Source organism: Hemitrygon akajei, chromosome 29, assembly GCF_048418815.1.
Source record: "Hemitrygon akajei chromosome 29, sHemAka1.3, whole genome shotgun sequence".
Classification (NCBI taxonomy): Eukaryota; Metazoa; Chordata; class Chondrichthyes; order Myliobatiformes; family Dasyatidae; genus Hemitrygon; species Hemitrygon akajei.
In genome coordinates this window covers 49,569,747-49,586,132 of record NC_133152.1, presented here as the reverse complement: position 1 = coordinate 49,586,132, position 16,386 = coordinate 49,569,747, and the positions used below count along the sequence as shown (strand labels likewise).

The 16,386-nt window shown below is 40.2% G+C and overlaps 1 protein-coding gene across 4 annotated transcripts in view; it reads left to right on the top strand.

Annotated features, from left to right (window-relative positions):
- LOC140718511 (guanine nucleotide-binding protein G(I)/G(S)/G(T) subunit beta-1) overlaps positions 1-10,407 on the top strand; it is a 105,770-nt gene extending 95,363 nt beyond the window's left edge. For 3 of the 4 annotated variants that reach the window (XM_073032454.1, XM_073032456.1, XM_073032457.1), the window contains exons 9-11: positions 1,844-2,060; positions 4,641-4,755; positions 8,931-10,407. In XM_073032454.1, coding sequence (XP_072888555.1) covers positions 1,844-2,060; positions 4,641-4,747 — 324 coding nt within the window. In that variant the 3' untranslated portion in view covers positions 4,748-4,755; positions 8,931-10,407. The remainder of the gene's footprint in view (positions 1-1,843; positions 2,061-4,640; positions 4,756-8,930) is intronic. The other variant, XM_073032455.1, reaches the window with a different exon arrangement.
- Positions 10,408-16,386: the final 5,979 nt, after the last annotated feature.

Sequence of the window (16,386 nt, the reverse complement as noted above, 5' to 3'; positions counted from 1 at the left end):
CTTCAACGTTACATTCTTGCTTTTATATTCTAGTTTTCCTGAAATGAATGCTAACATTGCATTTGCCTTCCTCACCACCAACTCAGTCTGGGGATTCTGCACAGGGACTCCCAAGTCCCTTTGCAGTTCAAATTTTTTTGTATTGTCATTGCATTTAGAAAATACTGAGCCCTTTCATTTCTTCTACTAAAGTGCATAACCATACACTTCCTGACAGAGTATCTGCCATTTCTTTGCCCATTCTCCTAATATGTCTGTCCTTCTGCAGCTTCTCTACTTCCTCAAAACTATCTGCACCTCCAGCTATCTTCATATTGTCTGCAAACTTTTCAACAAAGCCATCAATTCCAACATTGACATGTAACGTAAAAAGGATCAGTTCCAACAGAACACCCCCCCCCCCACCCAGTGGAACACCACTAATCACTGGCAGCCAGTCAGAAAAGGCTTCCTTTATTTCCACACTCCACCTCCTGTCAATCAGCCACTGCTTTATCTATGCTAGAATCTTTACTGTAATACCAAGCTGCCTTGTGTGATACCTTGTCAAAAGCCTTCTGAAAATCCAAGTACACTAATCAACCGATTCTCCTTTGTCTATCCTGTTTATTAGTATGTCCCAGTAATAAGAATTCCAATGCATTTGTCAGGCAGAATTTTCCCTTGAGGAAACCATGCTGACTTTGGCATATTTTATGTGTCTCCAGGTACCCTGAGACCTCATCCTTGATAATTGACTCCTAGGTCTTCCCAATCACTGAGGTCAGACTTACTGGCCTATAGTTTCCTTTCTTCTGCCTCTCCCTTTTTGAAGAGTGGAGTGACATTTGCAAATTTCCAGTCTTCTGGAACCATTACAGAATCTAGTGATTCATGAAAGTTCAGTACTAATGCCTCCACGAGCCATCTCTTTCAGAACCCTGGGGTGTACACCATCTGGTCCAGGTGACTTACCTACCTTCAGACCTTACAGTTTCCCACAACCTTCTCTCCAGTTATGGTAACTGGAGAATTAGGACAAGTCCTGAAAGTTTCTCTCATGATGTTTTGCATCAAAGTTTAAAATTTTATGGACATTACTGGAAAGGTTCACCTTAATGCTCCTGGTTGCTAAAATAAAGACTTGTCTGTTTTCCTTGTGTGAGGTCCCTGACAAGCAGGAGAGACTGCTTCCCCACAACACAATCTACCTTGACATTCAAAGTAATATTTCATCTTCAGTCACCTTCCTCAGAAAAACATTGTAACTTACAATGCTTTTGAATTGAGCAGCTTGTTGGTCAGCTGTCAGGTAGATCACAAACAGAATCCTTTTGATCATTGTAAGGTGCCTTCCTCTAAATGGCACCCATGGACCAGTTCAGGAGGATGGGAACCTAGAAATTCCATATAAGGGAATCCAAATAAGGTTTAATATCACTGATATTTGTCGTGAATTGTTTTGCAGCTGCAGTACTGTGCAATACATAAGAAAACTATAAATTACAATAAAAATGTATAAAAATAACTAGGGCAAAAGAAGAAAAAAAGAGATAGTATTTTTCATAGATACTGATGCGAAACTTCTAAAAGTTTATAAAGAACTGTTCAATGCCTGTGACCATTTTCGAGTTTAATGTCTGTCTCTTGAATATGTTAAACCAAGGAACATACAGGAACCTGTGAAACAATGAAGATTTATCATTGCCAAAATCGTTAAATTACCAGACTGCTTTGTGAGTAGGTTGCTATCAATTTACATTTTATCCATGACTACAGTTGAGAAGGACTTCATTGGTCGTAAAATGTAGGCTGTCTAGAGGCTGTGAATGGTGCTATATAAATGCAAGTCTCTTCCTTTCAGTTCTTCCCTAATGGAAATGCATTTGCAACTGGTTCGGATGATGCCACCTGCAGGCTGTTTGACCTGCGTGCTGATCAGGAGCTGATGGTCTATTCCCACGACAACATCATCTGTGGCATTACATCTGTGGCATTCTCCAAGAGTGGTCGTCTCCTGTTAGCTGGCTACGATGACTTCAATTGCAATGTTTGGGATACTCTGAAAGCAGACCGTGCTGGTATTTGTTTCATACTATTGATATTTTATCCTTTTGGTTATGAGAATCCAATTAATTGGGACACATTGGGAACAGTACAATTTTGCCCAATTAGCTGAAGTTTCACGAAAGTAGTTAAAAAGGTATTTATAAGAAAGCATCTATCTTTTAACTGAGTAATAAATTATGTATTTAAATAAAATACAGAACGAATTAGAACTCTACAATACTGCTATAGTATTATAAGCCTGTATTTGTTCCTAATAGTTATCAATGGGGGAATTCATCCAGCGTTTGCTGCAGTATTCTTTTGACTGGAAATGAACAAAAAAAAAGAAACAAGTGCAAACACCTATTGCAAAAAAAATGGGCTGCCTTCATACAATGTTTTTGATGGTTGCATCCTCAATCTTCATTTTCTTTGTAACATTCATGATGATTGTCAGTGCCTTCAAATTTATCGTTTTGTTTTCATTTCTGGCATCTCCAAGCATAAATGCTTGAAAATGCAGTGAGCAAAACATTTCCAAGTTGTCTTACTACTTATTTCTTGCCAGCTATCCATGACAAAAATCGCAGTGCTTTGAACATGATACGTGAAACTGATGCTATCTAAAAATTAAAAATGCTGGCAGAACCCAGTGGGTCAGGCAGCATCTATGGGAGGAGGTAGTGACGGCGTTTCGGGCCGAAACCCTTCATCAGGAGGGTTCATAACTCCTGATGAAGGGTTTCGGCCGGAAACGTCGTCACTACCTCCTCCCATAGATGCTGTCTGGCCTGCTGAGTTCTGCCAGCATTTTGTGTTTTTATTTATTTCCAGCATCTGTAGATACACTCGTGTTGCCTATCTAAAAATTGTTTGTTCTAAGCATGGTTTAGTGTCTATTGGCCAGACAATTGTAAGCAATTGAAAAACTGTTCAGCAACAGTGTCCTGCCCCAATTGTCCCAAATAAATGAAGTGAATCCTGCCTATTTTCTTGATTAGCTATAGTTCTTCAGAAATTGTCCAGTATAAGCGGCTGCACTAATTAATCAATACCCAATTAACTGGAATTCATTGTATTTGCTAGTGGATATCTGAATTTGAAACTGTTGTATTTCCTAGTCTGGTTTTTTTTTAAATCATTTTTGAAAATAGCATTAAAATTGTTAGCAACACAGACAAAATGCTGGAGGAACTTAGCAGGCCATAGCAGTGATAGGATTGGGCTGAGCCAGCATGGATTTACCAAGGGTTAATCATGCTTGACTAATCTATTGAAGTTTTTCGAGGATGTAACCAGGAAGTTAGACAAGGGAGATCCAGTGGATGTAGTGTACCTCGATTTTCAGAAGGCATTTGATAAGGTCCCACATAGGAGATTGGTGGGTAAAATCAAAGCTCATGGCATTGGGGGGAAGACATTGACATGGATAGAAAACCGGTTGGCAGATAGAAAGCAAAGGGTAGCGGTGAATGGGTATTTCTCGGAATGGCAGGTGGTGACCAGTGGGGTGCCACAGGGCTCGGTATTGGGACCACAGCTGTTTACGATTTACGTCAACGATTTAGATGAAGGCAAAGGGAATTGAGTACAAGAGCAAGGAAATCCTCTTGCATTTGTACAGGGCCCTGCTGAGACCACACCTGGAGTATTGTGTACAGGTTTGGTCTCCAGGGTTAAGTAAGGACATCCTGGCTGTAGAGGAAGTGCAGCGTAGATTCACAAGGTTAATTCCTGGGATGTCCGGACTGTCTTACGCAGAGAGGTTAGAGAGACTGGGCTTGTACATGCTGGAATTAAGGAGATTGAGAGGGGATCTGATTACAACATATAAGATTATTAAGGGATTGGACAAGATAAGGCAGGAAATATGTTCCAGATGCTGGGAGAGTCCAGTACCAGAGGGCATGGTTTGAGAATAAGGGGTAGGTCATTTAGGACAGAGTTAAGGAAAAACTTCTTCTCCCGGAGAGTTGTGGGGGTCTGGAATGCACTGCCTCAGAAGGCAGTGGAAGCCAATTCTCTGGATGCTTTCAAGAAGGAGCTAGATAGGTATCTTATGGATAGGGGAATCAAGGGATATGGGGATAAGGCAGGAACCGGGCATTGATAGTAGATGATCAGCCATGATCTCAAAATGGCGGTGCAGGCTCAAAGGGCCGAATGGTCTACTTCTGCACCTATTGTCTATTGGCCAGACAGCATCTGTGGAAAAGTGTGCAGTCGACGTTACGGGCCAAGACCCTTAAGCAGGACAGAAGGGCCCGTAGTGTTGACTAATCTTTTCATATATGCTGCCTGGACTGCTGAGTTCCTCCGGCATTTTTTGTGTGTGTGTGTGTTGCTTGGATTTCCAGCATCTGTGGATTTTCTCTTGTTTGTGATTAAAATTGTTAGCACTTAGGTTTTCAATGTTTATATAAAATAGCAAATGTAACAATTTTAATTAAATGTCAGCAGAGGCCCAAATCTTCATATTATTTGATTCATATTTTGCAAGCTTTCAGTATTTTTTTTAGTGCCAATTCTCCTTGCTGTTGCTTTCCTTGCTCATCAAGAGCCAGGTTCAGTTTGTAGGTCCATAATGAAGTGTTTTCCCTGCTGTGTTTCAGGTGTTCTGGCTGGCCATGATAACCGTGTGAGCTGCCTGGGCGTTACTGACGATGGCATGGCAGTTGCAACAGGATCCTGGGATAGTTTCCTGAAGATCTGGAACTAGATCTGTAGGTTGGTTTGCCAGCCATGCCTTAAACTAGCACTTGTGTCACTTTCTCTGCAGTGGCAGAGGCTGAGGGGGTAATTTCAAAGGAGATGTGAGGGGAAGTTTTTTTCACACTGTGGGTGCCTAGGATGTGCTGCCTGGGTAGCAGTAGAGGTAGATGCAAGAGGGATTTTTAAGAAACATTTAGATAGGCACACGATGTGAGGAAACTGGAAGGATGTAGACATTGTGTGGGCAGAAGAGATTAGTTGGCCATTTGATTGGTTCAGCAGAACCATTGTAGGCCGAAGGGACTGTTCCTGTGCTGTACTGTTCTGTGTTGTCTGGGCTTGTTTCTTTCACTGGGCTCAGCTCAAATTTGATGTGAAAATTACTATGAACACAGATCACTACCATCAATCTACTTAGTGACTTAAACGCCAGGAAATGTAGTTCGTCTTCTCAATTAGATTCCTGGAGGTTTCATTATGCTTAAGTATAAGCATGGTCCACGCCCACCATTATAAACAGGCCTATTTCACAGGCATTGGTGTATTTGGTGAATGGTTATGGTATTCCAAGGAATCTCATCACATTTCATGACATCTATATTTGCCCTTAAAATGCCAATTTATAAACATCTAGATAATGTGCTGGTTGTTCTTAGTTGCCGTGTGAAGAGTTCAATCCAGGTAGCACAAGTACAAAAAGAGATGTTCTACTAGTATAACTGCATGTTGTTGAAAATGGGTTTTATGGTATGGCTTAGTGCAAATGGGGAGAGGAGGTAATGAACTAGCACGAAAGGCTTTGCTCATCTGGGATGAGCTCTCAACATTTAAAAATAAAATTCTTCTATAACTCTTGGGCTGGATTAGATTGAGTGGCAGGGTGTATTTCACATCAAACTGATAAAGTAGCTGGAGGGAAAAAGCTAAAAGTATATTTATCATCGAAGTACATATGTCACCATATACAACCCTAAGTTACATTTTCTTGCGAGCATTCATAGTAAATACAAAGAAACAACAAAAAAACATAATAATAAATAAGCATTAAATATCAAGGAATTGCTAGTTCATTAAGATGGTTCAAAGTACATTACTTAAAGGGAAATTACAGATTGCAGATATCACTCAGTAGTTCAGAAGTAGTATATTTAGAAGTTTTGTAAGCTACCTGCAAAGGGTCGTCATGTTTCACCAGCACCATCTTGCAAAAGGGTTTTCACAATAATATTAACCATGAAGTAACTTCTTGTGGTATTTTGGACTTGGATAATGGTTACTTGCACGCAAGAGCTCAATTGCACTATTAGCAAGGTGAAAATTGCACATTTTCAAGGGTAAGAGCTGTCACGTAAAATTCATTGGATGACTTTAAAAGTTTAACAAAAAGCCTGACTGATAAGTCAGTTTGATAACATGTTCCACTTGACACCCAGGTCTTCACAGTATAAAAGTTTGTATCCTGAGCAGTGCATCCTCCTCTGTTCCTTGTGTTTGTACATCCTTCATAACCAAGTGAATATTTAGAGCAGCATTTCTCAACCAGGGTTCTACAAGAGATTGTGATGTTTTATAAAAAAACAATAATTTCTGAACTTTGTGTGATGCTGGCATTCGCAGTGGTGGGCAGTAACTGAGCAGCCCCCGTTAGCAATCTCGTTAGAGGTCTCTCAGCCAGTATAGCAGTGCGCAGTAGGACCATGTTTACTTGCTTGAGTCTCTTCTCAGTTTCTGGCATGAGATAGGGGAAACTGTTGATAATTGGTGAGTGCTGTATTGCACCGGGTGGGGGGGGGGGGGGGGGACAGTAGGCTGATAAGTGTGAAGTGTGTTTTCTGAACATTGATTGTACTCACCTAACGTGGGTTGTGACATCAGCCTCTCTTCCTGAATTACCTCCCCCAACTTTCCTTGCACGCTGCTGACTGACTTATGGGAGCAAACAAACTACTGGTGTAATAGAAAATTGGAGGGAATAGTGTGTGGAATGGGCTGCCAGCAACGGTGGTGGAGGTGGAAACGATAGGGTCTTTTAAGAGAATCCTGGATGGGTACATGGAGCTTAGAAAAATAGAGGGCTATGGGTAAAGCATAAGTAGTTCTAAGGTAGGGACATGTTTTGCACAGCTTTGTGGGCCAAAGGACCTATATTGTGCTGTATGTTTTCTGTTTCTATGGAAATTTTCATTCTAAAGAAATGATTTTTATGTGCCATGATTCAGCTGTTGACCTGCAGCTTCACTGTTGTAAACGTTGCAAAATGTGGATTGTGCAGGTTAGAAGTCAATTGTATTGTGAAGCTTTTGTATTTTTTGCAGTTTTCTCGTTTAGTTATTTATTACACTGTTCTTAGTATGCAACAACGGACACAAAAGAAGTCCATCTTTACAATGAAAGCTACTTATCAATGGGTTTTGCATGGGCTGGTGATCCAAGTTGTCCCATTCCATTTTGCCTAGTCTGAAAACACAGGCAGTCTAATGAAGAGAGATTAATTTCAAGAAAAGTAAGTTAAGCTTAACTACCTTTTTTTTCAAGAAAGGTTGGCTAAAAATTCATTCTTTACTCAAAAGAGCATTGACAATTATTTTTGAATTATATCTACAACTTGCTGATCACACTGACGTATGATGAGCTGTAGATATAATAATTTTTACGCAGAGTTCCTCCAGGGGAAAAAAGGTTGAGAAGGGCTGATATAGAGAATCACCTATGTTTCAGCAAATATGTCATAAAATAATACATTTAGTCCCAAAATATCTGTGACCACAGCTTTTTCCTTTGCAACCAAAGTATCTTCAGTTGCTTGAATGTTTGTGTTACTATCTTGGCAAGCTGACTTCAAGTGAAAGGTGCATCGAAAGAAGTTTTTGAGTGTTTTAGTTGATAAACCAAATCTCTTTAAATTCTTAATGAAGTCTTGCTCTCTTTATATGTTGGGACCAGGATAGATCTTGAACCCAGAAACTTGAAATTGCTCATTCTCTGGTATTGAGTACAAGGTTGTTGCTGTGACACCACTCAACTAGCTGGTATATCTTACTTCTGTATGGCTTCTATCTCTATCTGAGATTCTACCAACAATGGTTGTATCACCAGCAAATTTACGGATGGGATTTGAGCTATACCTGGCCACACAGTCATGGGTATAAAGAGAGTAGAGCAGTGGGCTAAGCACACACCTGAGGTGCGCCAATGTTGATTATCAGCGAGGAGGAGATATTATCACCAATCCACATAGATTGGTGGTCTTCTGGTTAGGAAGTTGAGGATCTAATTGCAGAGTGAGGTACAAAGACCCAAGTTCTGTTGATTATCAATCAGGATTGTGGGAATGATATAGTCAACAGACAGCATCCTGGCATAGGTGTTTCTATATGGGGGTAACACATGAAAATGCTGGAGGAACTCAACAGATCAGACAGCATCTATGGGCCAAAACGTCAACTCTTTTTTCTCCTGAATAGGTGCTGCCTGGCCTGCTGAGTTCCTTGAGCATTTTCTGGATTTCCAGCATCTGCAGAATTTGTTTGTTTCATATTGGAGTCTTAAGGGGTGTGATAGTTTTCATGACATAATTTGATTAACCCAGAACACAGCCTTATGACTCAGCCACACTTTACTTGTGCACAAAGAGAATAGTATGGCCCGTCATCATACTGTTGAAGAATTCTAGGCAGTAAAGTGCTATTTCTATTCAGAATTGGCTAGCAGTTATAGATATTGACCAACCAACCAACACAATATGCTGGAGGAACTTTGGGGGGGGGGGGGGGGGGGCGGGGGGGGGGTAGGTAGCATCTATGGAAAAGAGTAAAGAGTTGACGTTTCAGGTCAAGACCCTTCATCAGAATTGGAGAAAAAAGATGAGAAGTCATAGATACTGACCTGTTGGTAAATCGTATGTTTGAATTTCTTTCTTGTATGATCAATCGCCATTCACAGTAGAGGTGTTAAAAGCCAATAGAAACTACAAGCTGATAATGGATGATACTTTGAAGTTAGTAAAGCAATTGTCCCTTAGGTTTTGTGTGCCTTGGATCACTTAACTCCAGACACCTGATGTGCCAAGGGAAAGCTATGCTCTTCAAAGTCCTTTCTTGCCTGGGCTGTTTGCACACTTATTTCCAATTTTACCCTACACCAAGGAGTTATGGAACAGCAGTCACCATGAATTGTTTTCATCTTTCCAGATCGCAGACAGACTCCAAGGTGACTGGAAGATCATTCCACATTCAATTACGTTGCATATCCAATCCACTGATACTGACTTGGACACCCCCAACTTCAAAGGGCAAAATGTACTTTTAACCTTTGCTATAATGAAGAGCACAAAGTTAGACAACTTTAAATGGAAGATTCTGTGATATAAAAATGAGATTGCGCATTCCTTTTGGGACCATTGTTTTGTCTTGAAAACACTATTATCCCGCAAAATGTAACTTAAAAAAATCCTGGTAATCATGAAAAAATTGCTAATTTTATCAGTAGTTTAAAGTTTTAGAACCATGCGGGGTTGCTGCCAGTTAAGGGTTGAAAACTTTTAACACATCTCAATTTTAAGTTGTTTTTAGCTAAGGAATTTAAGTATGGAATTTTCTGGAAAACAAGGGAGTCCTTGAGCAGCATCATCCTGGTTTCTCAGTAACTGTAAATTAGTATCAAAGCTATCTTTTTTGGTCATGTTCTGTGTCATGGACTTTTTGTTGCACAAATATTGCATATGAAATGTTGGAACTAAACTAACCAAGACACGGTCATAGTAATGAATGCTTGTTTTTAAAATGTAATTTTTCCCCCCTCTACACTTTAGTGGGTAACATAGAAAAATGAAAACTCCCCATTGAATTTTAAGCTGACTGGTTTCTTGGTAAAGTTGCTCAGGGCTCATTAGGCCTGAGCTTACTGGAGATTCCTGCTTTTAGCAGCTGCCGATGTCCTGTGCTTGGATCTGGTCAATGTGTGTATCAAATGATGTAAGTTCAATGTTGAAAATAATCTTGAAATTTCTAAGTTAATTTTTTGGGAGTTTTTTTTTTGTTTTTTCTTTTACCATGGGTTTACTCTTCTAGAAGCATGCTGTAGAATTGCATAACGTGCTTATGGAATTAAGTCAATAGATGTTCTTTTAAGACACACCTGTTAAATCGTAACCGTTGTAATAATCATGGCTACTCTGTGCATAATGAAAAATAAAAAGCTATGCACTTTCTTGAGTAGAGCCATCACAACAAACTTGACCTGTTTAAACGATCTTCACAAATGATTCTGAAACAAACCATCCTGTTTATCCATTTAAAAATAAATTGAAATTTGTAGAAAGCTTACTGTTAGAATCATTTTGTAAGGGGCAGGTTTCTGGCTTTATGAATTAGCTGAGTTGAACAGCAGAATCTCTGCAGCCATACTTTACTGTAAACAGAAGTGCTCTTTACTAGAATTAGTAGCTTTTTTTGTTCTCTCCTTGCAAAATTGTACAGATGTGCTGTAATAGTGCGTAGGCCTCAACAGGCACCTTTCCATTAACTCTGTAGGTCTTTCCTCACCACTTTCCTCTTTGCCTTTTGTATTTAATTTCAAAGTCGGTGTACTACAAGAAAGCTGGATGCAAGATAGATACTATATTAAAATGTACTGTTATTTAAGATGTAATAAAGCAGTTTGACACGAGTGATGTCTTGGCTGGTTCCTTTAATGTATTGCCTTAAAATTGACTTACTAATTAGAAATTTCCAGAAATTATAACCAGTGCCCATTCCTGTTATGAAGTCAAGCATCAGCAATGTCACATTTGTAGTTTCAGTACTGCATGGGTGGGCATGATGTATCTGACCACTTACAATGGGATAATGACAATAATCTAAACTACAAATACTTAAGCAATCGTGGCATAACACTAACTCCCCAAACTTTGTCTCCAGCATTGTGTTTATTCCCCTTTCTCACTATTGCACAGTACTGTGTACACTGTACCTTGTATGTTGCATGCTATGAATGTAATGTATGATTTCTAGCCACAAAAAAATTGGATTAATAAAACAAATCAGATACTAACCTTGCTATCAGTGTCAAAAAATTCTGCTGTCATTTTTCTCAACTGTTTATGTAGTAATTTAAAGATTAAAACTAGCTTTAACTGTGACATGCATTGGAACATAGTGAAATATGTTACTTTGCATCAAATTAAATTAGTAAAGCTTGTGCTGAACAGCCTGCAAGTGTTAACATGCTTCTGGTACCATGCCCACTATTTGCTAACCTTAATCCGTGCATCTTTGGAGTCTGGAAGGAAACAAACACGATCACAAGGAGAATGTACAAACTCCTTACACTGGTGGAAATTGAACACTGATTTTACAGCTGGTGCTGTAAAGCTTTGTACTAGCTATGTGTGTAATCTATATAATCTGAAAATTATGTAAAAAATATTTTCTCTGCTTGTGGGAAGGTAGTTAAGAGGTTTGGCCCATGGTAACTTGCTGAAATAACTGGTTTTTGTTTGTTTGGTTCTGTGATCTGTTCACTAGGATGCACAATAATCGAGAATAGAATGAAGGTTTGATCTGAAATGCTAACATTCAAAAGCAGATTTCCATTCACTGAACAAAAAACAAAAGGGGCTAAATTAATTGTAAAGACATCTGGTTTCTAATTTTTATAAAAAGTGATTGTATTTATGGGATGAATGTACTGCACTCCTAGTGTGTGAAGTAAGGAAGTACACAATTCTGCAGTAAGCTTAAACAGTTGAACTTGGGAGTCAGGATACATAGCATCCAAGCTGCAGGTGCTTTAATGGGCAACACTAGTACATAATTAAATATGAGTAAAGCTGCAAGAGAGACAGAAAAGTGTCATAAATACTTAAATGTAGCAAACATGATTTTGGTGGCAGGGTATCCCAACGGTTACTGCAACGCTATTTCAGCTTGCGGTGCCAGAGTTCTGAGTTCAATCCTAGAATCCTCTAGAGTCTATGTCCTCACATTGGAAAGTATGGATTTTCTCTGGGTGCTCCAGTTTTTTCCCATATTCCAAAGACCTGCTGCTTAGTAGGTTAATTGGTCATTGCAAATAGTTCCATGATTAGGCTATAGTTAGTGGGTGCAGGTGGTGCAGTTCGAAGGGCCTATTTCACACTATATAATTCAGCAGTAAACCAAACTCCACTCAATTGAATATGGGAGTCAGGAAAAGGGAATGGTGAATGAAGTTTGAGAAACCAACTGGAGGCCACCGAATGCAAGGAATTGCTCCTCCAACCTGATTTTGGCCTTATTGTGGCAGTAGAGGTGGTCAGAGATTGACATGTTGAAATAGGAATGGGAAGTAGAATTAAAATGGGTGGCCACTGAGAAATCCTGCTTTTTCTGGAGTGGAGGTGCTCAGTGAAACAGTGTCCCAATCTACACCATACATTTTGTCTGAGCAGCCTCCAAGCTGATGGCATGAACATTGATTCCCATTTCTCTTTCACCTTATCTCGTTAAGCATCCAAGCTGCTGGTGCTGTCGTGGGCAGCACCTAAACAATTAAGAGTAAAGCTAAGAGAAACAAAGGTAAGTACATAAATGCAGAAACTTATGGCAATCAAGTTACACATAGGAAATCAGGAATACATGAAACTAAAATTACATGTAAGTTAACCAAAGCAGTTTGGATAGAGGCTGGTTAAAATATACCTACTAGCAGGAATAAACTTTTACATAATATTAACACAATAGTGTTCTCCTTATTGAACCAAAGCAGCACTTGCAGATTATTTCAATGGCACAAATGAAAGCACACAGGATTCTGTACGTGAGCTTCAGTCTGACTGAAAACACTAAAAACAAAATGCAGATGCTGAAAATCCAAGCAAAATACACAATGCTGGAGCAGCTCAGCACGCCAGGCAACATCTGTGGAAAAGAGTAAACAGTCAACATTTTGAGCTGGAACTCTTCAGGACTGGAAGAAAAAAATGAGAAGTCAGAGTAAGAAGGTAGGGGGAGGGAGCAAGAAATACAAGGTGGTAGGTGATAAGTAAAACTAGGGGAGGTGTGAAGTAGAGCTGGGAAGTGGATTGGTGTAAGATGAAGGGTTGGACGGGGTAATCTGATAGAGGGAAAGGGGTAAAAGTAAGGAGATAAGGTGAAAGAGAAATGGGAATCAATGTTCATGCCATCAGCTTGGAGGCTGCCCAGACAAAATGTATGGTGTAGATTGGGACACTGTTTTACTAAGCACCACCAGAAAAAGCAGGATTTCTCAGTGGCCACCCATTTTAATTCTACTTCCCATTCCTATTTCAACATGTCAATCTCTGACCACCTCTACTGCCACAATGAGGCCACAATCAGGTTGGAGGAGCAATTCCTTGTATTCGGTGGCCTCCAGTTGGTTTCTCAAACTTCATTCACCATTCCCTTTTCCCCCTCTCCCAGTTTCACCTATCACCTACTACCTTGTCTTTCTTCTTCCCCTCCCTCCACCTTCTTACTCTGACATTTAATCATTTTTCTCCAGTCTTGATGAAGGGTTTTGGCCTGAAATGTCAACTGTTTACTCTTTTCCTTGGATGCTTCCTGCCCTGTTGAGTACCTCCAGCATTTTGTGTGTGTTTCTTAAAAACAAACTGGTTGCCTTCCTGTTGTGGTCCAACTGAATTAGAAAACAAGTCAACAGGGCTATTAGTTTACAAATAAAAGTCTGACAGATATGTGTGTCATGAATGGGATTAGTGCTTCTTACCCTGAAAATCTTCCTTGTTCTGCTGTGATCTGTGGTAATTTCCTGTACAAATAATGTTGGATCCATTACATTGAGGATTCAAGATTGTTTTATGTCATTTCCAATACACAATAAGATAGAGAAAAATAAAATACAATAAATATAAATACATAAGAGAGCTTGTACACATCGATTGTATGTCCATAAAGTGATGCTAGACACAGGAGTGTCTGTACTTAAGGTGACTGACAGGGAATGATAAAGTAGTGGTGGTGGGGGGTTATGGAATAGTGACTTGGTGGCTGGAAGTGTTGATTAATCTTACTGCTTGGGGAAAGTAAATTTTTGAATCTGTTGGCTCTGGTGTGGTTGCTACGTAGCCTCCTCCCCTGATGCAAGTGGGACAAATGGACAATGTGCAGGGCAGGTAGGATCCTTCATGATGTTACTGGCCCTTTTCCAATACCTTTCTGTATATACGTCCTTGATGGTGGGTAGGCTGGGGCCAGTGTTGCATTGGGCAATGTTGACTACCTGTTGTAGAGTCTTTTTGTCTGCCACATTGCAGTTGAAACAACTTTACTCAGTGTTTAAGTCAGCTTGTGTGATTTGGAGGGATAATGCGAGTGAATGTGTTCTACTGTGTCTTTGCCATGAGTTTGGGAGATGCTTTGAGATAACCTCGATGTACCATTCACCAATCCACTGTAATTCCATGCACTGCAGTGGTAGTGAGCAAGGTGTCCACAGAAGGAGACATTCAAAAGGGCAATACTGAGCTGGATGCTCATAAACTTACAGATCTGTATTCATCTCTGAAAATGGGGAATATTCCATCACAGGTTGATAAGTTCTTGATTAATCAGGGCATCATAAGTTGCAGAGAGAAGGCAGGAGAATGAGATTGAGAGGGACAATAAATCAGCCATGATTGAATGGTGGAGCAGACTCACTAGGCCAAATGGCCTAATTCTGCTCTTGTGTCTTATGGAAAAATGAAGAGGTCTTTTCAAATGACAGACGAGGACACTGACACAGAACTATGTCCTCTATGGTATGAGGCAGAGAGAAAGTGAATGGCCACAATCCTGCCCCAGACTCAATGGGCTAAAAGGCCTAACTTTGCACCTTTTTCTAATGGTCTAGTTCTTGATTCCCTAGCCCAGGGAAAAAAAGACTGTCCGGATTTGTTATATTGATACCCCTCATGACCGGGTGCAGCCCCAAACTAGGGGGAGAGCAGAATGATTTAAAAGGAACCTGATGGGCAACTTTTCCACCCACAGGAGTGGTGAGTACATGGAACGAGCTGCCGGAGGAAGTGGTTGAGGGAGGTCCCATAGTGTAATTCAAGAAGCACTTAGATGGGTAATTTGAGGGGCAGGGCTATAGGGATATGGGTCAAATGCAGGAAATTGGAGCCAGCTGGGTGGGCATTGTGGTTGGCATAGATTGGTTAGGCCAAAGGGTCTGTATCCATGCTGTATTGCTCTGACTCTGGACTGCAATTAGTGTACTGGAACTGGAAGAACACTCTAGTAATATCTCAAGTCTTATAACCATATAATAATTACAGCACGGAAACAAGCCACCTTGGCCCTTCTAGTCTGTGCCAAACGCTTACTCTCACCTAGTCCCACTGACCCGCACTCAGCCCATAATCCTCCATTCCTTTCCTGCCCATATACCTATCCAATTTTACTTTAAATGACAATACCGAACATGCCTCTACCACTTCTACTGGAAGCTCATTCCACACAGCTACCACTCTCCGAGTAAAGAAATTCTCCCTCGTGTTACCCTTAAACTTTTGCCCCCTAACTCTCAACTCATGTCCTCTTGTTTGAATCTCCCCTACTCTCAATGGAAAAAGCCAATCCACGTCAACTCTATCCCCCTCATAATTTTAAATACCTCTATCAAGTCCCCCATCAACCTTCTACGCTCCAAAGAATAAAGATCTAACGTTCAATCTTCCCCTGTAACTTAGGTGCTGAAACCCAGGTAACATTCTAGTAAATCTCTTCTGTACTCTCTCCATTTTGTTGACATCTTTCCTATAATTCAATGACCAGAACTGTACACAATATTCCAAATTCGGCCTTACCAATGCCTTGTACAATTTTAACATTACATCCCAACTCCTATCCTCAATGCTCTGATTTATAAAGGCCAACATACCAAAAGCTTTCTTCACCACCCTATCCACATGAGACTCCACCTTCAGGGAACTATACACCATTATTCCTAGATCACTCTGTTCTACTGCATTCTTCAATGCCTTACCATTTACCATGTATGTCCTATTTGGATTATTCCTACCAAAATGTAGCACCTCACACTTATCAGCATTAAACTCCATCTGCCATCATTCAGCCCACTCTTCTAACTGGCCTAAATCTCTCTGCAAACTTTGAAAACCTATTATCCACAATGCCACCTACCTTAGTATCATCTGCATACTTACTAATCCAATTTACCACCCCATCATCCAGATCATTAATGTATATGACAAACATTGGACCCAGTACAGATCCCTGAGGCACACCACTAGTCACCGGCCTCCAACCTGACAAACAGTTATTCACCACTACTCTCTGGCATCTCTCATCCAGCCACTGTTGAATCCATTTTACTACTTCAATATTAATACCTAACGATTGAACCTTCCATGTGGAACCTTGTCAAAGGCCTTCCTGGAGTCCATATAGACAACATCCACTGCTTTACCCTCGTCAACTTTCCTCGTAACCTCTTCAAAAAATTCAATAAGATTTGTCAAACATGACCTTCCACGCACAAATCCATGTTGACTATTCCTAACCAGACCCTGTCTATCCAGATAATTATATATATCATCTCTAAGAATACTTTCCATTAATTTACCCACCACTGACATCAAACTGAAGACCTATAATTGCTAGGTTTACTCTTAGA